Below are 23,867 nucleotides of genomic sequence, written 5' to 3'. Positions count from 1 at the left end.
GTTAGTAGGCATGGAGGAATACCTGCAATTTTGTAGTGCGCCATTTGCGCTCGAGTTGGAGTGAATCAATCACATTCTATTGCTATGGAGAGACATTTTTTTAATTATTCTTCAACAGACCTTGGATAAATTTTTTTTATTACATATTTACACCATCCATCCATCCATCCATTATACAGCTTATCATGATCAGGGTCGCAGAGGGGGGCTGGAGCCTATCCAAGCATACATTGCGCAAAAGGCAGGCATACACCCAGGGCAGATGGGCAGTCCATCACAGGGCACACACACAATTCACTCACTCATACCCACAGGCAATTTAGACTCAATCAGACCAACCTGCATGTTCTTGAGTACCCAGAGGAAACCCATGTGAACAGGAGAACATGCAAACTCCACAGAGAGGCCCGGGCCGACCGGGATTCGAACCCAGGACCTCCTTGCTGTGAGGCGGCAGTGCTACCCACTGCACCATCTGTGCCACCTATGTACACCATTATTCATGCAATTTAGGTTTTTTGAATTAATTGGGGCCCAAATTAATGTGTATTTGAAATATTAAAATAGTTGTTGTACTGTATATCTCATGCCCAGTGTGTGGCTCAAAATGTGCAATACTCACAATCATTTCACATTTTAATTTCCAACTATCTGCAACTGCAGCCACATTCATGGGAGAGTGTGGAGACCCACGGATCTCCATCAAAACATGTGGACTGAGTCTGTTCATATAGCAGCATATAGATAAGCTTGCATATAGTAGAGTCAGAGGAATTCCTTTCATAAATTATGCAGCTTTGACGTGCAGTCGCATATGAACAGCAGGGGTCTCTAGAGAGCCATTATGGACCCCTAACCGACTGAACCCTGCTATACATTCGGCAACTCAATCAATAATTGAGAATTACCCTATGTACTGCCCATAGTTAACACTGGCATGGTCTGGATTTGGGTCTGAGACCACAAGGCTCATCCTTGATCAATGCATGGATGAATGAATGGATGGATTGATGGATGTGATTTTTGCATTTGTTGTGCTAGTTTTGCAGGCTTCAGATGGAGCCTGACCAGATTCCTCCACTTGAAGATGAAGTGATTATGAAAAGCAGTGGCTACGGTTCTAGGAAGGTGATGTCTTCTCTGTATCTTGGGGGTCACAAGCTTTTGCCGAATATGCTCCTCCTGTGAAGTTTCCTACTGCTAACGAGGTTATCTCAGACCAGATCTCAAATACAGTGTAGTACACAGACACATTAGATTCCTGTAGGGTTATCAATGTGGTCCACTCCTCCCTAGTTGTTGTAGTCAAATATGATGGATGGCTTCTTTCTGTGTTCTCTGTTGTTGACTTTCATGTTTTTATGAAGAGTCATATCCAACACCACTCCCCTGATTTTCTCTGGGGCTCCAACAGCCAGCTTCCCTGTTTACACCTGAATGTTGCAGGCATAACTGGAGCTTGCATAAGATTTATTTAAAATGCTACTGGTATGGTTAAGAGTAACACATTTTCCTTTAAATGCCCACTAGAAAATGTATAAAAGATAAAAATCATAAATGTCTGCTTCTTTGTTCAATTGTAATAGAGTTTGAAGTGTCAAATAGTATACTTTCCTGATGAAAGATGCAAATGTGGGGGAAGGTCAGGTATTCTTTACATCATCAATTTCTGTTTTAATTAAAATATGAATTAACATAAGTAAATATTTTCATGGTTCATTGTTATTCCACATAAATTCTCCTCACATGTAATAGGAAAATGTAAAAATGTCCTCAATCAATTGTTTCAAGTACAGCTCATTTCAATTACAGTCTTCCTAAATCCATTTCCAAATACATTGCAATGTTCTAAAACTTTAGAGATGCAAATAATGCCATGCAAAATACTTCCAAAGGTCATTGCAAGTTATGTAAATACTTTAAATGCTTATTTCTAGATCGGAATGGATCTCATTGGCAGCGCGTGTGAGCTAGCTCCATAGTGTAGCCTACTGTCTGTAATAGGCCTACTGTTTGTAATTCTAAAGAGACGGTCGAGTTTCATATGTGGCCTCGTATAATGTGATGTTTTTCAGCGGTATTAGGCTAACTTTGAGTGTCAAAATATCTGTTTTTAGTTTCATGAGTCTGTATCTATTCAAAATGTAACTTACACTTACTGACTGAGACTTTCTGGGATATTCGGCGGTGTAACGTTTCTCTCTTGTTTGCCGCTGTTCAAGAAGAAATGTTGTCAGTGAAGACGTGTCTGGTCCTGTTAATAGATTGTGATAGCTTAGGAGTTTGAGCTGAAATGAGATCTCACTCACACCTGAGTTTTGTCCTGCTCATATAGAGCTCACATGCAGCCTAACTGTGTTATGTGCCATGTAAGGCCTCCCCTAAAGCTTTGGTACACTTTTGGTTACCCCTGGAAAAAGAAAAACAGTTGTGAATTTCATTGTTGAGACGAGCTGACTGGACATTTTAAGCAACAACACTGTCAGATCATGAGTAGTAAAATATTCAGTCTTAAAAAAGCTTTATTTGACTCATGAACTATGTTAAAGTATAAATAACACTGAACATTTTGTAACGATTATGATAAGCAACCTATACTGAGCTTATATGTTGCACTCGAACGATTTTCTGTCCAACTAATTTCATCAGAAGAATTTTATTGACATAGGAATAAAAATTTGATTTTGATTTGCCAATCCAAGTGTTATAAATGGTAACCCAATATGTTTATTTTAATAGGTTCAACGTGACACGATTTCTCAAAATAATTGTTTAGCATTAATCATTTCTGTGATTTTGCACCAGTCAACCGTTATCTTTCTCGGAGCTTACAAAAAAGACATCGATTTCCATTTTTGCACAAAAAGCATTTCTCACAAACCTGAGTACAGACTTTTAGCCTACTCGATTAGTAGTCACTACATAAATAATATAATAACCTGATTTTGTAAGTGCTACTAGTTCTTATTACAAAAAGTGTCACCGTTGAAAAAAAAAAAGAAAACATTTCAACGCGTTTTAAGTCTCTAAATTCAATTACTTTATTCGGAGCATAGCGCTGTACGATTTTCCGCACGCACTTCTAGCGGACAAGACGCGCGTGATGATCAAGGCGGTGGCAAAGTGCAAAGATGTTCCTCTAGCCGTTGGACAGCTCCTGCGCACGCGACCCAGTGAAACATCCCAAAATGGTGAGTATAAAGTTTGAGAAAAATGTCCGCTGTTCATTCTTAAAGTCCCATATTGTCCACGTCCTCAACGGAATGGATCTAATTAAAACGTTGCCCTCGTCATCATCATCGCCAAACCATTGCCAATAATTCTGGAGAAGGCTGGAGATAAGGACCACATGACTCAGTGGAGCTGTTCTGGGATGGAAGTCATCTAGGATTACTACAATCTGATTGGTCTAGAGAATCGTGTTTGACACGCAGACAAAGGGCCCTCCTGCCATATAAATAGGGCAGATTGGACATTATTATTCTAGCATCACGGCAGCAGGTTTCTGCTAAGTTTGGAGTTACTCTTGTCTCAACTGTATGCCTGTTTGAAGTAGATACACAGGGCTCTGCAGCACAAGGAGTCTGCATGTCCGAATAGACATGCTCAGCTTTGTGGATACTCGGATTGTGTTGCTGCTTGCAGTAACTTCATACCTAGCAACATGCCAATGTAAGTTTGAAATATACTTTTGTGTTACCGAGGATTGCAGTTTTTCCCGTTTAAATGAGAATACATGAAGACTGAACAGCACGTATGCGTGTTTTGGTTATTGTGGACGTACTTCGCAAGGACATCTAAACCAGCTATCGAGGTCCTTCCGGTGGCTATTCCGTTGAAAACGAACGGATTAAGGTCATATGGCGGATTTGAGGATACATTTGCTGATTGATTAATTAAAGTTGCGCTCTGAATTAAAATTGGCAACAATCTCTGAAGAATCCTGCCAAAGGATTTCTTTGATTTAAATGTTATGGATATTCAAACAAAGGAAATATCTACATGTGAAGTTCGGGTTTGTTGGGGGAAAACTTTTTGTCCTATGATGAAAAGTTTTGGGCGTTGTACAAATTCTTCTGAGCGTCCAGGGAATGATCTTTATTATAGGGATGGGGAAACCTGCCCCCTGGCGGCGGCTTTCTCGAACATGAGAATTGGTAGCAGCTGTTTCAAATGTGTCATATTAGTAGGCTACTGTGCGTTTATGCAATCTCTAAAGTATGGAATATTTATTTTAAACTCGACATTTTCCTTGGGTATGTTTTATTTGATATATTTTCAAATTATTGCATTTTAATTACAGTTATTACTACTATTCCGCATTGTTATCATAAATATGTATCTGTATCGTAAAACATCAATTTAGCAGAGATAAGTTAGTAGAGACAATTAGAATGATTTTATCTTGTTATTTGCTTAAAAACAGCTAGTCATTTTTTTGCATTTTTTATGTAGTGTACAAAAGTGCCATCTGGTGGACATGTCAGGACATGACATCCAGGCAGCGCAATAGTATTCGTTTCTGAACAGTGGTGCTTGCAGCGAGTTTTTCCTTGGGAGGAATTTATTAGTCATTAAATTATATGCACAGAACAAAACACAGAAGCCTAGATAATATATACAGGCTGTGCAAAATGCAACATAGACAAACAATGCTGTGTTCATTCATATAATTCAATAGAGATAATGAGTTTAATATGGAACACATTAGATTTTGTGGACTTGGTCGTCTAGTCTAGTTTTGTCTGGTATATGCATAGGTCAGATTTTGAGGACTGTTAAAAAGTCTATAAGAATGAGCAAAGAAGTCAACAATATTAGTGTCCCTTTGGTGGCACGTGGTTGCTATAGAACCAAACGGCATTTATAATTCGCTAATAATCTATACGGATATCGCTAATGAGCTATAAAAAAAGTACAGGTTTGTACGGCTTGTTTATTGTGCACCCCCGATTGCAGGAAGTGGCATGATATACCAAATTATTTTTAAATACCCCCTAGCGGATGATTCCGGAGGAAGTGATTAAGTAAAACTTAATCACTACATTGCTGCCTACCAGACTTTGCAGACGTTGTAATATTATTACTGTAATTGTAATTAACTGAAAATGTAATCCATATATGGACAAGTGAATTATCAGGACAGTGAAGCAGTATGTTCTTTTTACTAGGGATAAATGTTTCTATACATTAGAAGTTTTAAATGAAGATGTTCATAGTACGTAGATATATGACCATGTTCAGTTACATTTAATTTACACTATTACTGGCATACTTTTCATTTTTGAGCAATTTCACTACCAGCATTACTTGCACATAATCATTTTTGTATCAATGTGAAATTTGTATTATTTGTACAATTATTGAAAAATGTGGTTGTTTATTTGATTTGATATCATTGAAATATGACATTTAGATATGATTACTATACGTATATTAAGCTTTTCTAAACAATTGTCATAATCAAAGCATGATGCTTAGAGCTAGACATGTAGTAAACATACAGTATGATAACATATAAACATATTAGACATAATAAAATACATTTCTTGAACAACCAAGAATGTTATAAGAATATTCACTTGGACAGAATGCTAAATTATTCTGCAGGCTTTGTGTCTTTACTGTATAAAAATAATTCTGAAGAGATTTTTCACTTTTACATTGTTGTTTTTGTACTAATGGAGTCCTGCAATTTACATTGAACATTAATTGGTGATAATACATGTAAAGGTAAAAGCATTATACTAAACACTAATTTAATCTAGTGCATATTAAAATAATGTGGATACTTGAATGTGAATGACATTAACTGAAGCAGTATTAGTTAGTCCATTGTATGTCTTATTGATCAAAGATTTAGGCACCCGATCTGTTATATTGTGATCACTGATCTCTCTCTCTCTCTCTCTCTCTCTCTCTCTCTCTCTCTCTCTCTCTCTCTCTCTCTCTCTCTCTCGCATACACACACGCGTGCACAGACGATATGGTCAGTACAAACAATCTATTTGTGTTGTTATTTTGAAAAAATGTGTTTACCTGTATTGCCTTGCTGTTTGTCCTTGATGTAATCCCATGGTCGCTTCTGATGGAAACAACCTCAGCAATTTGAGCAATCTCAATCCTGACAACATTTCACATTGATTAATAAAAAAGTGATGTTATTTTTCCCTTTCCTTCCAAGTAACAGTATTTTCTATTGGCCACAATCATTGTCAGTCAAAAGTACAACCAACCTCTCCTTAGGGGCCGGACAGTAATATAAATGGGCTGAATAGAGCAGGACTGGGACTGAAAATGGATCCAAAATCTGAGGAGAATAGGACTAATTTCTTACAGATTATGAAAAGGCTCAGGTCAGACTGGCTGTTTTTGCGCATTTATTATTTTCAGACGGTGTGCAGAAATTGAGATTGCAACAAATTGATACTGAAAATATCACATAACGGATGATTTTATTTTGCTTTAAACAATCTGATTCTCGTAAGGGGCAGGATAAAATAGAGGTCTCTTTCAGGCTGTGCTAATTGGAACTGGCCAAATCTTTTTCAGAAGATAACCTAGAAAAACTGGTTACTGACTGCATTTTATCATGCCCCTTGTCAGCATGTTTTGTTCATTCATTAAAATGATTACTGCTGGTTCCCAGCACATCTTGCAATGTACTTGTGCCCTACAGTAGTTGGACTCATTCTTCTGCATGCGCTTTTGAAATGCATGTGTATATGTGGCTGTTTTCTGGGTTGGGATTCCATCAGCATTTTTAGCCAAACTGCTTGTGAAGAAAGTTTAGGATGAATGTTGATTGAATACAGGCCTCTGTTTGCTCTCTACTCATTTCTACTTATACATTTCTATAATACTATTTATAAATGCTATTATTTAGTTGTATTAAAGCACTGAATGCTGCATGCACTGTATAGTTTGTTTACTTATATGAAAATATAAATAGAATTAGTAAATGTTTTTAATATGTATTTAATATATGCTGTCTTCCCATTACAGGAAGGACCCAAGGTGAGCAAATGTTATTTTCAATAACATTAACATTTAGTTTATTTCAAAATATTGTGTAACAATATAAAAAAATGTATAATACTCATGAGCTCAATGTAAACCAAACACATAGTGTTTGCATCTAGTCAATGCTTTCGCATCTTAGCAGGAGTAGTTGACATACAAGGTCATGTTAGTTTATCCATACATTTTTGGACAGATAGAGTATCTTGCAATGCTTTTTTTGTCTCCACATGTCGGTAAACAATGATTGACAAAGAACAAGATTAGTAAACAAGGTGACGTTAGTAAACTGCAGATGGTGTGGGTAATGCCCTATTTTTGTGCATGAAGTAAAAATGAGCAAATCGGATTACAATGGATGAGGAATGTCAGCTTTAACATCAGTATACTGTAATGAGGAATTACTCATTCAATTGGAGTATAGGTTGGTGTGTTTTTAATAAATTCAATAAATGAAAAATTTCCTCTGCAGGGTCCTGTAGGAGACAAGGGGCTCGAAGGTGACAGGGTAAGCATGAGCGGTTGTTTTTCTAATGCTGTTTTACTGTAGACCTCTGTTTGGGACAAACCCCTCTCCCAATTTTTTAAATGACCTCAGGAAATTACTTTAGGTTTCTGTGAAATGTTTGTTTTTCCGTTGTGTCACTCTCAATCGTTATGGATTATAATTCTGCACTGAAAACAGCGGTGAAGAAAAAGCAATGTGTGAAATGGGAAATTCTCTTCAAATGACACTGGATTTATTGCAAAAGTTCAAAAGGTCAAAGTTCAGCCAAGTGAAATTATAGAGGCCACACCCCATTTTAAGAGGCGTGACTTAACTGCTGGTAGCCCTTTTTTCTGTTGTAATAGTTCCTTTTAAATTATCATAGTGTATTGTTTTGAATTAAGTTGTTGTATTGCAGTAAAATTGATATTATTTATTTGTTTATTTGTTTTTTGTTTATTTATATATGAGAACATTTAATACTATGGTTATCTTTGAACTAAAAGAGTGTGTTGTTGTTATGACTTCTGTTATGGATGAGATGTTGCAGATATTAGGCCATTAAGCATACTATGAAAAAATAAAATGTTTTTATACTCAAAAGTATTACTTGATTATTTATGCTTCCATGATTTCTTTCAGGGGTTTGCTGGCCCTAGAGGAAGAGATGGCATGCCCGGAGTACCTGGACCCCCCGGCCCCCCTGGCCCTCCTGGTCTTGGCGGAGTAAGTTCAAAAATTTAATCTGTACATTTTTAATCCCCAGCTAAATCTCTGTGCATGTCTGCCTTGAAGAGATAAAATGTTGGTAATAGCCTTGCAATACATCATACATCAATACTGGCAATTCTCCCTTAAATTAATGTGTTATGTGTCTCCTGACGGTCTGTCAGACTGTTAGCCTTATGACTTCTGTTCATTGCACAAGAGACAGCTTCCAAATCAGTGACCCCATACCCATCTACCGGACGTTAATGAGAAGTAGTCATGACCTGACCCGTCTTTACTTTCGTTTCCTGTTGATCTATGATGTCATCTGTCTGCTCCACTACTCTACTTCCATCTAGTATTATAATTCTTATTGTTATAATTCTTATTATTATTAATAATGATTCATAATAATGATTTATTTATTATTTTTACAGAACTTTGCTGCTCAGTACGATGGCGTTAAAGGCCCCGATCCAGGCCCTGGACCCGCGGTAAATAATAGGGATTGATATAACAGCATTTAAAGTACGCTTTTACATTTGGTTCAGTTAATAATTTCATAAGAAGAGCATGCCACCATTATATAACATAATTGGTCTTCTGAAAGTGATTGCAAACTCAGCTTATATTAAGGAAGATATGACCTTATATAACATGGAAGATTCTCTGTTGCTTTTATAACGTTTTATTCCTCTGAGGAAAAACTGTGTTTTTTGCAGTCATCTGAACACAAACAAAATGTGCCAATGCACATGCACCGATTCACATCACAAGGCATATCAAAATTACAGTGATATGAAACTGTGAACCATAAATTATGCTGGTGCAAGCTTAAACATGTTCCCTCTGCATGTTTATCAAAGAGGCAGTCATCATTCAAACTTGGAAGACTGAATATTTCTAAAATCAAATTGTGTAATAACGCTGGATTGGTTAAAATAAAGACCAACGTCGTACATGTGATAAATAATGCAGTTTGACCATATTGGGCCAGTTTCACAGTTTCACACATTAAGGCTAATCCAAGATGAAATTACATTTTGTATGGATATTCTCCATGGAACACACTAATCTGTGTGTATGAAATTGGCCCCAGTAATCTAAAAATACACATAATTAGTTCAGTCTGAGGCTGCAGCACCACAATATATTATAATTTCTTAACTGTGGATAAAATAGCTTTTCTATCACAAAAGGGTCTATTTAGTATCCACTTAATTTGTGCAGCTGCCACTGTTGAATTCACCTGAACACAATCACCAGTAAAAAGGGAATACTATGTTCATGTTTGTTTGAATGAAATACAAACAGTCTGCACTGCACCTAAATCACACAAATGAGGGGAACTACTTTTCATTATTTTTTGTCATCAGCACCAATTGAACCAGAGATCCATGTTTCCAATTTTATTCTGTTATTCATCACTCTGTTTTACATTACATTACATGTCATTTGGCTGATGCTTTTATCCAAAGCGACTTACAGTTCAAGATTTAGATTAAGCAGGGGACAATCCACCCCTGGAGCAATGCAGGGTTAAGGGCCGTGCTTAAGGGCCCAACGGTTGTATGAATCTTATCGTGGCTACACCGGGGATTGAACCGCCGACCATGCACATTCCATTATATTGGTATGATATTAATATGATTATATACAACTGCTTCGGCACATCTGAATGAATGATACATAATGAATGATGACAACAATTTTATTAGTGATAGGATCATAACGTTTAGGCTAATTTTATTGAAGTCTGTTTATCTCTGCAGGGTATGATGGGACCCTCTGGCCCACAAGGACCCCCTGGTTCCCCGGTAAGTATACAAAATATAGATCAATATGGCATATTGTCTCTGATTTGTTTGCATTGTTCTTTTAATGCATAAACTCACAGCAATTCCTTTTTAAATAGGGACCTCAAGGATTCCAAGGACACCCTGGTGAACCTGGTGAACCAGGACAAACTGTAAGACTCCTTTGACATGTCATTTCCTCTCATATACCAGGGAATTCGTTTTTACCATGGAACTTTAACCTTTCTCTCCATCCAATAAAGGGACCTCTTGGTGCCCGTGGTCCCCCAGGACCCCCTGGCAAATCTGGAGACGATGTAAGTGAAAGTATCCATGATGACGTCCACTCAAATTCTATTTTATTTATTTAAAAATTGATTTGCTCCTGTTTCATGAACCAATGTCATTGAATGTATAAAACATATGATAACCCTGATATTATACAATACTCCCGAACATTTCAAGGTTCTAACTGCTTTAGAACACAAATGCTCTCAAACATTAAGTCATTCATGCCATTCCTGCTATTCTGTAGGGTAACAATGGAAGAGCTGGCAAACCTGGAGACCGTGGTACCTCTGGAGCTCAGGTACCGTGCTATTTCTATGTAATCCACCAAGAAAGGGATGCTTCTTACATTTGGGGTTGCAGATTTTTTGACTTAGTTGCTGGGGTCTGATGTCCAGTGTGACTATGACAAACATTCTGCCAAAGCCTTACCAGTAATTTTGCAGTAATTAATTATTAATAATTAATTAATGTCATAATAAGGCAACAGAATCATTGTCATTTTAGATGCGGTCATTATAATTATTGACATTTATTTAAGTAAAATCAAAGATACACTTTGAATTGAGTTTGAATTGAGTATCAATCAATACTACTTTGCCACCTGAAAAGTTATCACTTTTGACAAATACATGATAAAAGTCTATACATGGTTTTGATAAAGATTGATTAAGTAAACAATGTTCGGTTTTAGTTATTATCAGTTGTTTTTATGGTTTTGTGTATAATTAATAGTGCAATGAATGCCTATTCATGAATGCACCTTTCTCTGCAGGGTGCTCGTGGTTTCCCCGGAACCCCTGGCCTTCCCGGGATGAAGGGACACAGAGTGAGTGTTGTGTGCTCTTTTTAAAGAACAAAACAGGAAGTGGAGCCCCATTGCTTAGATCAGTCCATCTTTCTTGTATTTTAGTGCCCCACCTGTCTCACTTCAGAATGAGCTGCAGCAGGATATTAATATTGTGCAGATTAAAGTGGGAAAACCTTTGGAATGCAGAACAAATGTTTGTCAATCTTTGCTTGTACAAACTTTATTTCTGTCTGTCACAACTTTATACTATCTTCAACAATGCTCATTGTCATTGAAACAGACTTTTTCAGCAGTAATTCTGATGGTCTGGTGCATTTACAGTTACAGGTGGATAGACCTGATTACTGATTAAGACAAATGTTAAGACTTGGATCAGGATCAGTCTTAACATTTGTCTTATTACCACAAATCCAGTTCTCGGCCTTGATATTCTTTATAGTCTTGATAATCACTGCCTCTAAACCTGAGTCCAGCCTTGATATGTGTGTTATTATTACCCTTGAAGCTGAGCCCAGCCTTTATATAACATGACATAACATAATGACATGAACCTTAACATCACAATTATTTATATTTTCAGGGATACACTGGCATGGATGGACGTAAAGGAGAGAATGGAGTAGCTGGTCCCAAGGTATACACCTGTCAACCATATCCATACTGCCCTCTCTGTCAATCACATCCACACACCCCCATCATCTACTCACTGTCAATCACATCCACACCCCCAATCATCTACTCACTGTTCATCACATCCCCCATCATCTACTCACTGTCCATCACATCCACACCCCCATCATCTACTCACTGTTTATCACATCCCCCATCATCTACTCACTGTTCATCACATCCCCCATCATCTACTCACTGTTCATCACATCCCCCATCATCTACTCACTGTCCATCACATCCACACCCCCATCATCTACTCACTGTTCATCACATCCACACCCCCATCATCTACTCACTGTCAATCACATCCACATCCCCCATCATCTACTCACTGTTCATCACACCCCCATCATCGACTCACTGTTCATCACATCCACACCCCCATCATCTACTCACTGTTCATCACATCCACACACCCATCACTAACTCAATGTTAATCACATCCACATCCCCCATCATCTACTCACTGTCCATCACATCCACATCTCCCATCATCTACTCACTGTCAATCACATCCACACACCCCCTTCACTTTCTCAATATTAATCACATCCACACACCCCCTTCTCTAACTCAATATTAATCACATCCACACACCATCACTTAACCAATGTCAATCAGATACACACACCCATCACTTACTCAATGTCAGTTACACCCAGACACACCCTCAGAAACAAAAATATGAAAAGTTCTGCTGGGGCCGTACCCTAGAAGTACATAAAATTGTAACCCTAGCCAGCAGTATAATTAATTCGCATTTTTTTGGCTTGGAAAACATACTCATTTGTAACCAAAGAAAACTGCACGTTCAGTATACATTTGGGAAAAAATGTACCTCCATTGTCACTTTATTGTGTACTGTAATAAATAATAGTAGTTACTTTAAAACACATAAACAGAGCTTCCTGATAAATAACCAAGCTGAGCTAATGCAAAGCAGGAAGCTGTCATTATTGTACACATTGTCTGTGACTATTACTGAGATGCAGCCTTCTCCCCTCCTTCTCGCAGGGTGAAACTGGTGCTCATGGCTCAAATGGCTCCCCAGGTCAGATGGTAAGTTACTTTTAATCCTGATGTCTTCCTTACTTTTTAATGCCTAATTTTCTGTTGGGAAACCAGTTACTATAATTCTTGGAAAAGTGTATTGTGGGAGGTGCTGTCTATTTGCTGTCATGTTTTTGGCAACATAAGAAAAAAAACTCAAATGTAAATGCATTATCAATTAAACAGATTGTCATCACTGGCTCACATTATTATTATTATTAATACAATGAACATTTTCAATTCACTAAATGATTCAGTACTGCTTGTGTGCATGACATATTTCCTTCCTGTTATCAATAATACTGGGAGGAAATTGTAAAAAATCTGTATTTTTGTTCTGTTTAGCTTAATTAATTATTATGTCTGTGTATATACCATAGTCATATTCTACAATAAATATAAGTACACTGCAATAAAGATAAAGGAAAACATATTAAAAAATATCATATAGGTCAAATCTTCCTTTATGCAAGATGTTATTTGTGTAAGGATACCCATAAAAATTCAATATTATTCTGCATAGAACAGTATTTTTGTTTCAACACAGTTTTTGTCTAACTTTTTACCTCAAATTCACCTGTACTGCAAACACACTTCTTTGAATACTCATATTATCTTTAACTACTGGTTTACCCTTGTCTTAGCTGTACATAAGGGACATGATCTAGACAGTATACAATCTAGAGACATTCAGTACATAGTCAGCTGTAATGGTGCACCTGTAGGATAGAAACAGGCCTGTGTTATTTGATCCCTTTTTTATGTGTTGCAGTTTGTGTATGCATCATGATATTGTGAACAATTACATTTTAGTGCTTCAGTCACTTTATATTTCTACTGGTGTTCACTTTATTTTGTTTTCTTTTCTTTTCTTTTCTTTTAGTCACTCTGAATAAGAGCATCTATTAACTGAGTGCATGAGATGAGAGGTCGGGGATTTGAGTATTGGTGACACACACTGTGTCCTGTTTCCTCAGGGTTCGCGTGGTCTGCCAGGCGAGAGGGGGCGTGTTGGCCCTGCTGGTCCAGCTGGTGCTCGTGGTAGTGATGGAAACACCGGCCCCGCCGGCCCTGCTGTGAGTAACTCCATATTCCTCCTATATTGTACATCTTTCCAGTGTTTTATTTTTGGTCCAGATATCCACAAGAAGACACTTTGGTGGTTTTAAGTACCAAAAACGATCTATCTAGATCTATCTAGAACTACCTTAATGTGCCCTAACCAAAGGATTGACTGACCACCCTAAGTCACTTCAGAGAGTGGATTGTGATCTTTAACCCTGCTGAAATGTCCATCCCTTTGTCAGGGTCCTCTGGGAGCTGCTGGACCTCCAGGCTTCCCTGGTGCCCCTGGTCCCAAGGTGAGTGTCATTTTGGCAGTTCTCCTCTTACTAATCATACCTCACTTGACCCCACATCCACACAGGGAGCTGGTCAAGCTGGTCATGAAGCTGGTCTAGCTGGGTATGACCTGGTTAACAAGCATAGCCAAGAAGGTCATAAAGCTGGCATAGCTGGATATGAGCTGGACAGCCAGCTAGTGCTGGTAGCTGGTTTGAACTGGTCCACCAACTCAGACCAGGTCAACCAGTCCGTCAAAACATAGCTTGAGCTGGGGGGTGGTCGTAACTGGTCAACCAGTGAAACCATGTTGAGCTGGGAGCTGCTTTGACCTGGTCAACTAGCAGGGTCTAAATTACAAATGGCATAGGGTGAATGAGAACCTGAACCTCTGAGGTTTAATGACCACCAAAACAGAAGAATGTTAATCCTCTTGAGGATAAATCTTAATAAGTGAATCTTTCCGATACTAAGGGCAAGATTTACTAAGCCTTTTGTGACGATTTTCAACTGCACATATGACACATTCTGCCCAGGAAAAATGCGTTGTATGTACCAAACTGGCACATGGGGCTGGAACCGCAGAATGCTTGTGATCTAGGAAGCTGCCCTTCTCTCCATAATGCATATGCATTCAAGGGTGGATTGCACAAATAAAGGGCGGAATTATTATAAGTGTAGCTAATTATGTATTCCCTTGAACTTAATAAAGTTCACACTCTTAACGAGGGTCGATTTGTGTGTGAAATGTATCTGCAGGCATAAACTGAGGGTGCAAGCGAGACAGACATACAGGCTCTGAATCTTGAAATAACTTAAGATAATCTTTGCAACAAAAATCAACACTTGGGTCAAAAATCAACAGCTGGGTCTTTGTCACAGAAAGTATTTAGAAATGAACAACATTCTTGTAAATTATTGTATTGTGCAGTGCAGTGGGTAGCACTGCCGCCTCACAGCAAGGAGGTGCTGGGTTCGAATCCCGGTCAGCCAGGGCCTCTCTGTGTGGAGTTTGCATGTTCTCCCCGTGTTTGTGTGGGTTTCCTCCCGCAGTCCAAAGACATGCAGGTTAGGCTGATTGGGGAGTCTAAATTGCCTGTAGGCATGAGTGTGTGAGTGAATGGTGTGTGTGCCCTGCGATGGACTGGCGACCTGTCCAGGGTGTATTCCTGCCTTTTGCCCAATGTATCCGGGGATAGGCTCCAGCCCCCCCTGCGACCCTGTTCAGGATAAGCTGATTAAGATAATGGATGGATGGATATCATGGGAAGCTGTGGGAAATGACTGAAATAACATGCTGAACCATAATTACTGTAACAAGTGTTTGAAGTTTCAAAAAATCAGTGCCGCTGGTATAAAATATGAGTAGTGCATTGATGCTTTTAATCACTTTTGTCCATTGCAGAAAGACATGCTTTTTGCTTTTTTTGCTTTTTTAACAGAACATCGTTAGAAACAGAGCATGCTCAACTGCCATTGCTAAAATGATAAAAAAAACAGGGTTGTATGTTTGTTTGTATTAGTCACAGAATCACAGAAAATAAACTGGGAAAGACTTCTGTGACAAACGACGAGCCATACAAATAATTGCGCTTTTGGTAGAAATAAAATATGTCATGGAACCTCCGACACAACGTTCCCATTCGATCCCGGCAATAACAAAGCTCATTGCAATGTTACATCTCGCATTTAATTCAAATGACAAAATCCGCCACAGCTGGAATATGTACACATTTATTCCTGCACTGGATACACTTTCATGTGGCAGCCGATACAAGGAATATGTCACATGCAGTGAAGATATTCAATGCACTGAACATTCGTTGTTTAAGAACTGCCTCTTTCGCAAAATGAGGTTTGCAGGCAGTCCCATTCGCTGATTGCGTAATGAGCTGTAGCCTTTGTAAATCAGATGTTAATTTCAGGCAGACATACCCTCTTCAGGCTGCATTTTGCGCTCCGAGTTTCAGGTATGTAAATCTGGCCGTAGGTTTTGTTGGTTTTGATGGTATGTATGTCACACATTACAGGGAGAACTTGGCCCCGCTGGTTCCACTGGGCCTCAGGGGGCTCAGGGTGCAAGAGGTGAGCCCGGTCCCAACGGTGTTGTTGGCCCTGTTGGCCCCACTGTAAGTATTGACCATCTCCAATTCAACTTACTCATATATTACCATTTATGTTTACTGAATAGCACCAATTAACCATGAATCACTGTTTGTTTTGTAGGGTAACCCTGGTAACAATGGTCTGGCTGGTGCCAAGGGTGCTGCTGTGAGTATTTATTTCAGAGCATCAGCATTGTTCTTGTCTTAAAAAAAAAAAAGGTTTTCATAATTTATGGATGTGACTATTTCAGTGTGAATATGTATGTCCACATCCACCACTTAGCTAAATATAGTTCATCTGATAACAGTAGCAGTAGTTCAGATTCTAGTTGTCTATACTGTAAGCTAATAATAATAATAATACATTTTATTTGAAGTGGTGCCTTTCTAGACACTCAAGGTCACCTTACATTGGACAAAATACAAAATAAACATGGTAAAAACATGATACAAAATATCCAATTTAAAATCCTCAACAATCAAAAAAAAAACATGATACAATATATCCAATTAAAAATAATTTACAATGAACATACAATTCATATCAAACAAACAGACAGCAGACAGAGAAAAACAATCTAAAAAAAATCAGTAGAAGCTATCAAAAACAATTAACAATGAGACACTTGGAGGATGCTATATCATTAGCTTCTACTGCCATCTAGCTAACTGTAAGGCACACACTATATAATTTATTTAAATCAATTTTATAAAAGAGGATTTTCAATTGCAAATTGGGATACCGTTATATGAAAAGTGTATTTAGCTACTGGTATCATGAAGTGCTATAGCAGCCAGTCTGCTGTGTCATTCACGCTAATCCACATAACGATGCTACCTTAATATTTCCAAGCATAATAAATAATGTATCCCTCAACATAAAATGCTTAGTTAGATGTGTTGTAACAGATATTTGCTGGATAAAAAGTATTTAACCTTAGCTATTGGCTCTGTGAATCAGCTGTTATACTGGTTGCTGTGGTTACACTTCCTTTCATTTATTTGGGGATATGGACCCAGAAACATTGAATGGGTCAACCATTATGAGATTTATTTGATTTATAAGCTATACATTTTAATGCTCTAGCATAGTGAACTGTAATGAGGCAAAATTCATGGATTACCATGGCAATATAGGCGGCACGGATGGTGCAGTGGGTAGCACTGCCGCCTCACAGCAAGGAGGTCCTGGGTTCGAATCCCCGTCGGCCGGGGCCTCTCTGTGCGGAGTTTGCATGTTCCCCCCGTGTCTGCGTGGGTTTCCTCCGGGTACTCCGGTTTCCTCCCACAGTCCAAAGACATGCACGTTAGGCTAATTGGAGAGTCTAAATTGCCTGTAGGTATGAGTGTGTGAGTGAATGGTGTGTGTGCCCTGCGATGAACTGGCGACCTGTCCAGGGTGTATTCCTGCCTTTCGCCCAATGTATGCTGGGATAGGCTCCAGCCCCCCTGCAACCCTGATCAGGATGAGCGGGTTCAGATAATGGATGGATGGATGGACCATGGCAATATAGCTAACAACCAATCAGTATTACATACAGTATTACATTACATACATTACATACACAGTGCAATTTGTATTTTTGGACAGTGGTGCAATTTCTGCTTTCGGCTATTTACTCCCGAATGTTGGATTTTAAATGAAGGAATGAATATGGGTTAATATAAGTTAATTATATTAACACACACACACAATTTTAGGGGACCAAACAGTTTCTCAGCTGTTTATGAATATTCAGGTGTATTCACTTTCTTAATGCAGGTATAAGAAAGTTTTCAGTATCTTTTCTTGAGTCTCAGCATTTGATTGCCTTTGGAGTCCAAGGACTACAGTTGTGCCAATGAAAGTCAAGGAAGCCATTATCAGGCTGAGAAAAAAACAGCCAGAGACATACATACAATCAAATGAAGAAAGAGAGCACTGGTGAGCTCAGTAATCACAAAGGGACTTGTTGGCCAAGGAAGACCTCTATAGTTGATGACCAAGGAATTCTCACCATGATGAAAACCCCAAACACCTGCCCCACAGATCAGATACACAGTACAAACCACTAGCTAGCTGCAAAAACAGGGTGGGCAGGCTTCAGCTTGCTAAGAAGTACTTAAAAGAGACTTCTGGACAAATGAGACTAAGAACCACTTGTATTGGAGTGATTGCAAGAGCAAAGTGTGGAGGCTAAAAGAATATGAGATCCAAAGAGCCCCCCCCCCCCTCTTCATTTGTGAAACATGGTGATGGGGGTGTTATAGTTTGGGCATGTATGGCTGCCGCAGGTTCTGGCTCACTCTTCATTGATATTGTAACTGCTGATAGCAGTTGCACAATTAATTCTGAATTCTGTACAGAATCTTATCTGTTCCAGTTCAATAAAATGTCTCCAAACCCATTGGATGGTGCTTCATCCCACAGCCGAGCATTGTATATTGTGCATTATACATACATTTTAAAAATGTATATGGGTTTGGAGATGATTTATTGAACTTCACAGGGGAGGCAAAACATTTTGTGTAATCACTATCTGGTCAAAATTGAGTTAATACCAGAATCAATAAAAAAGTTTTTATTATTATAAATCATTCTTTAATGAAGAGATACAGCTGTTTGTTCTTCTGTAGTTCGAAACAAGTGTTCTTCTTTGGTAGTTGCCTCTGTTCACTGGTCAGTGTGTGCTGCTTGCTGAAACAGTTTTAAGGTAGAATACCTTTACACAACTTTTATTGATGATAGCTATAACAATATAGGCAATCAATTTGTCTCAAATTTGGATAGCATCCAGAGATTTTTTTTTCATGCAATCAAGAATGCTAAAAGTAGTCTGACATTTAATTTCCACATGTTGGTAAACACATTGTTTATTTCTCAATTGTTGCATTGTTGTTGCCAGCATTATGATGTTAAGCTAGACTAATGGCAGTATGTCGATAATCAGTGTCTGTCAGTGGAATCCTAAAACCAAAACCAGAACAGCCACCTAGCTAATGTTTGTAGTTGTCAAGTCAACCTTTTAATTAAATTATGGTTTAAAACACGATTGTAATCAAACTAATTACAATTCATAGCAAGCAATGTGTTAAGGACAGCACACATACAGTACAATAATTTCATACAATAGTTCCTGGTTTGTGGCTAAATTCAAAATCTTTAAGACCAGTTTTCTCAAAACTGTGTTTTGCAAAAATGCCACATTCACCAACTGATAATTCATTTTGTAACTCATATTATTTACTACTGCACTTTAACATGCAGTGATGAACTGAAAAAGTCAAATTTTGTATCTGAAACAGGAGCCTATAATTCATGTCATAAAAATACATTTCGTATAATCAGTATATTAAGTCTTTTTTTAGATTCATTTCTATAAGGTAGAAAGATTTATTAATACCACATTAGTACCCATACATAAATCTAATATAGTGTATGGACATAATATAAAAACAAGACTGACATATATGACACATGATCAGTTTGCATATGACCGTATGTTTCAAAATGAGACTTTTTCAGTTTATCATTTGCACATATTGTACATCACTCTGGATAAGAGGATCTGCTAAATGACTATAATATAATGTAATGTAACGCAACTCTATAACCTGCATACTCAATAAGCTGATAATCATCCAAATCATTCAAAAACCATTGAAAATCAGAAGGCTTATTATTATGATATACATATTTAGTAAATGGGAGGGGTTAGCTAGGAGGACTCATTTTTAACATCATCATCAGCATAGCTGTCTAAAGTTCAGATTATAAGGACTTTCTGATAATAGAGCAAAACAATCCACTGTTGTTTTGCATCTTATTATATCTATGTGCCATTAGAAATACATACATCAAATTGGGGATGAGACATTTAACTAATGTGAAATCATTATTATATTGGTTATTAATGTTGGATAATTGCTTGTTGCTGTTTTTAGGGTACCCCTGGTGTGGCTGGTGCCCCTGGTCTCGGTGGAGCAAGAGGAGGACCAGGTCCACAGGGACCTGCTGGACCCAGTGGAGCTAGAGGCCTCAGTGTAAGTTCTGCTTGACTGTAGGCCGAGGAATAGCCTTGGTATAGTCTGTATTTTAAAGGAAAAAACTATGAATGCACAATAATATCAGGATCGTATCAGTATTGGCAAATTAAAACTTAATGAACTTATCAGCATCGGTCGACAAATGTAATGCAACATACATTCCACACAGAGGCAACACATTCAATGTGCTGCTAATACTGTAACTTCAGTGGAAATGTCATGCTCAAAAGGTTGATTTATCTGTCATTAAATCTTTTTAATTTCTGTTTATATAGTCAGTGAGCACTTTATTAGACATTTTATTGCTGCTGTAGCTTAGTGACTTAGAGGTTTGACGCGTTGTGTGTTCAGAGACTGTACCGTTCTCCTCTGACCTCTCTTAGCGTGTTTCTGTCTGCAGAACTGGGTGGGGGTTTTTTTCACACCATTCTCTGCAAACTCTTGAGACTGTTGTGAAAATCCCAGGAGATCAGCAGGTTCTGAGATACTCAGACAACCCTGTCTGGTACCAACAATCATTCCATGGTCAAAGTCACTTAGATCCCATTTCTTCCCCATTCTGATATTTGGTCTGAAAAACAGCTGAACCTCTTGACCACATCTGCATGCTTTTATGCAGTTGCTGCCATGTAATTGCCTGACTACATTACATTACATTATTGGCATTTGGCAGACGCTCTTATCCAGAGCGACGTACAGTTGATGAGACTAAGTAGGAGACAATCCTCCCCTGGAGCAATGCAGGGTTAAGGGCCTTGCTCAAGGGCCCAACGGCTTTGTGGCTACACCGGGATTAGAACCACCAACCATGCATGTCCCAGTCCTTTACCTTAACCACTACGCTACACGGGGCTGCTTGTAGCGTAGTGGTTAAGGTACATGACTGGGAGCCACTACGTCAGTGGTTCGAATCCCGGTCGAGCCACATTAAAATGATCCGCACAGTCGTTGGGCCCTTAACCCCACATTGCTCCCTGGGCGCTGCCCTGTGGCTGCCCACTGCTCCTAGGTAACTAGGATGGGTCATATGCAGAGGACAAATTAACCCACAGGGTTCAATAAAGTATATCTTATCTTATCTTATCTTATCTACAGGCCGCCCTATATGACTAAATATTTGCATTAACAAGCTGGTGTATAGGTCTACCTAATAAAGTGATACGTCTATGAGAGTATATATTGAATACTATACAATCAGTATCATTTTTGACTCTTGTTTTCTGCTTCATAATAAAGTAAACAATTTTTTGTGACTGAAATACAATTTGTTACATTAATTGACATCTATGCTAATCTACTTCTTCAACATCTACTTGTGGAAACTTTGGAGATTGCATATGAAACGGGGTTACTGACATTGGTGTCTGCATCTGCCAATATGACCAGCCAAATAGAAAATTTCAGGTCTTTACAAATTTGTTTCCTCACTGCAGGGTGACCCAGGTATTGCTGGTGCGAAGGGAGACACTGGTGGCAAGGGTGAGCCCGTAAGTATCCCCCCCCCCCACACTCTCTCTTTCTTTTTCTTTCCCTCTCTCTCTCTCTCTCTCTCTTTCTTATACACTGTTACAAGTTCAGCTACATTGCTTGTGTTCCCTATGTAGGGTTCTTCCGGACCCCCAGGCCCCCCTGGTCCTGGTGGTGAGGAGGGCAAGAGAGGCCCAAATGGAGAGGCTGGTTTACCCGGGCCTGCTGGCAACCGTGGAGAGAGAGTGAGTATGGATGCCTTAAGGGCGTTGACTGCAGACCCAGTGCCATGTTAGGATGCTTATCATGTCAGTTCATAGGAAACAAGGAGCGACTCCCTGTCTACTGTAGGATGCAAGGTGCTCATTGGAAATTCTTAAAAGCCCATTAAAAGTTCTAGTCATGCTCATAATGTAACTAGAACTGGGGCAACAGGAGGTTAGAGCAGTCATATGGCAATCGGAGGGTTGCCGCCTCGATCTCGCCTAGGGTGTGTGTAAGTGTCCCTGAGCAAGACTTAACCCCTAATTGCTCCTGACGCACTGGTTGGTGCCTTGCATGGCAGCCAATTGCTGTTGAATGGATGAATGACAAGCATCAATTCTGCAGCACTTTGGATAAAGGCGCTATAAAATGCAGACCATTTACCATTTAATGTAATAGTGTAAGAAATTAGCTTTTGAATTGTCATTGTCAGGCAGGCAGCCTTCATATTGTAAAGGCCTTGAATCATCAATGCCATTTTTTTCCAACAGGGAAGCCCTGGAAACCGTGGTGTTCCTGGTGTGGAGGGAAGAGCTGGCCCAATGGTAAGCTTGTAAAAGCATGGACAGTTTAACAACAGTGATCATATATGAAATTGTGAGAAAAAAAAAACCATACTGGCTCTGAAGACTTGTTTCAACTATAAACAATTTAACAATAACAATTTGCATTATTATCTAAATAATGATACAGTGTCTGCGCCGTACTCATAGCGAATTAAGAATATTGCATATAGCTTGGAGCTTTTTATCTGGGGAAGAAACCAAGAATCATTCAATTATTCCCGTACCCATTGCAACGAGCTGAGCTTGGTGGTATAGTACGACACTGTTCGAAATTAAATTATTATGGAAAGCCATAAGCACTGTAAACATACTATGACACGATGCATGCTTTGTCTTTGCACTTTACAAACAGTGCAATGCTAAAACTTAGCTGAAAGGAGGGATTAAATTTTCTTAAAGTACCAATGTATGAGAAAATAGAACAGAAATTCCAAGAATTCAGATATTCTTCTGACCTCCACAAGCCCATGACTAGGAGGGCTTTTCCAACTAGACACTCTTTTGGGTTGAAAAAACATCCAACTGAGCACTCTTTTTTGGGTTGACAAATAGTTGGTAGTCAAAGTTTATGTGAATCTATTTTCCTCTATTTTTCTCCATTTACCCACCTAGGGAATGCCCGGTAGTCGTGGTGCCTCTGGCCCCGCTGGCCCCCGCGGAGCCCCTGGTGATGCAGGTCGCGCTGGTGAAACTGGACTTGTGGGCGCAAGAGTGAGTACCCATCCACCCCTTTCACCATGATACAGCTGTGTCCTATAGCATAGGGACTAACCTGACCCTGTTCAGCAAATTCCCTGTCGCAAAATCTGGTAAGCAACTAAATTGGCAAAATGTAAATATCTTGATATTTGCAGTTCTCTCCCTGTGCAGTAAAATGCTAAAGAACCTGCTTAAATACAGTCGTATAATCATGTATTGGCTTTTATTTTCAGGTTATGATATCTTTATTCAATTTGAACTAATTTATTGTATTTTATTTAATGTATTTTATGTTATGATTTCTATTTTGTGTTGCATATGTGTGCTTGACAAGCACATGGAAATTAGGATATGCTATAAATGCTGTGATTTGTTTTCATACTAATCTATGTTTAAATGTATTTCTCCCAATTAAATAAACATTAAATTATTTGCTGGCAGAACTCAAAGCTCAATTTTTTTTTCTCAGGGTCTCCCTGGTAGCCCTGGACAGTCTGGCCCCCCAGGAAAAGAGGGTCCAGTAGTAAGTACCGAGCACTTTATAACTCAGAAAATTGTGAATACCAT

General features: G+C 38.7%; 1 protein-coding gene across 2 annotated transcripts in view; it reads left to right on the top strand.

Moving 5' to 3' along the window:
* Positions 1-3,488: 3,488 nt before the first annotated feature.
* The window catches only part of col1a2 (collagen, type I, alpha 2), a 38,751-nt gene continuing 18,372 nt past the window's right edge, over positions 3,489-23,867 (top strand). Inside the window, exons 1-22 of one of the 2 annotated variants that reach the window (XM_061254314.1) lie at positions 3,489-3,672; positions 4,165-4,166; positions 7,493-7,528; positions 8,150-8,233; positions 8,653-8,709; positions 9,988-10,032; positions 10,131-10,184; positions 10,275-10,328; positions 10,547-10,600; positions 11,075-11,128; positions 11,691-11,744; positions 12,797-12,841; positions 13,810-13,908; positions 14,140-14,193; positions 16,204-16,302; positions 16,400-16,444; positions 20,203-20,301; positions 21,738-21,791; positions 21,909-22,016; positions 22,527-22,580; positions 23,214-23,312; positions 23,770-23,823. In XM_061254314.1, coding sequence (XP_061110298.1) covers positions 3,603-3,672; positions 4,165-4,166; positions 7,493-7,528; positions 8,150-8,233; positions 8,653-8,709; positions 9,988-10,032; positions 10,131-10,184; positions 10,275-10,328; positions 10,547-10,600; positions 11,075-11,128; positions 11,691-11,744; positions 12,797-12,841; positions 13,810-13,908; positions 14,140-14,193; positions 16,204-16,302; positions 16,400-16,444; positions 20,203-20,301; positions 21,738-21,791; positions 21,909-22,016; positions 22,527-22,580; positions 23,214-23,312; positions 23,770-23,823 — 1,374 coding nt within the window. In that variant the 5' untranslated portion in view covers positions 3,489-3,602. Of the gene's footprint in view, positions 3,673-4,164; positions 4,167-6,957; positions 7,018-7,492; positions 7,529-8,149; positions 8,234-8,652; positions 8,710-9,987; positions 10,033-10,130; positions 10,185-10,274; positions 10,329-10,546; positions 10,601-11,074; positions 11,129-11,690; positions 11,745-12,796; positions 12,842-13,809; positions 13,909-14,139; positions 14,194-16,203; positions 16,303-16,399; positions 16,445-20,202; positions 20,302-21,737; positions 21,792-21,908; positions 22,017-22,526; positions 22,581-23,213; positions 23,313-23,769; positions 23,824-23,867 lie in introns of those variants that run through there. The other variant, XM_061254313.1, reaches the window with a different exon arrangement.

Source organism: Conger conger, chromosome 9 (assembly GCF_963514075.1).
Source record: "Conger conger chromosome 9, fConCon1.1, whole genome shotgun sequence".
Taxonomy (NCBI): Eukaryota; Metazoa; Chordata; class Actinopteri; order Anguilliformes; family Congridae; genus Conger; species Conger conger.
Note: the sequence above shows the minus strand (reverse complement) of the source record. Positions and strands in the feature narration are given on the sequence as shown.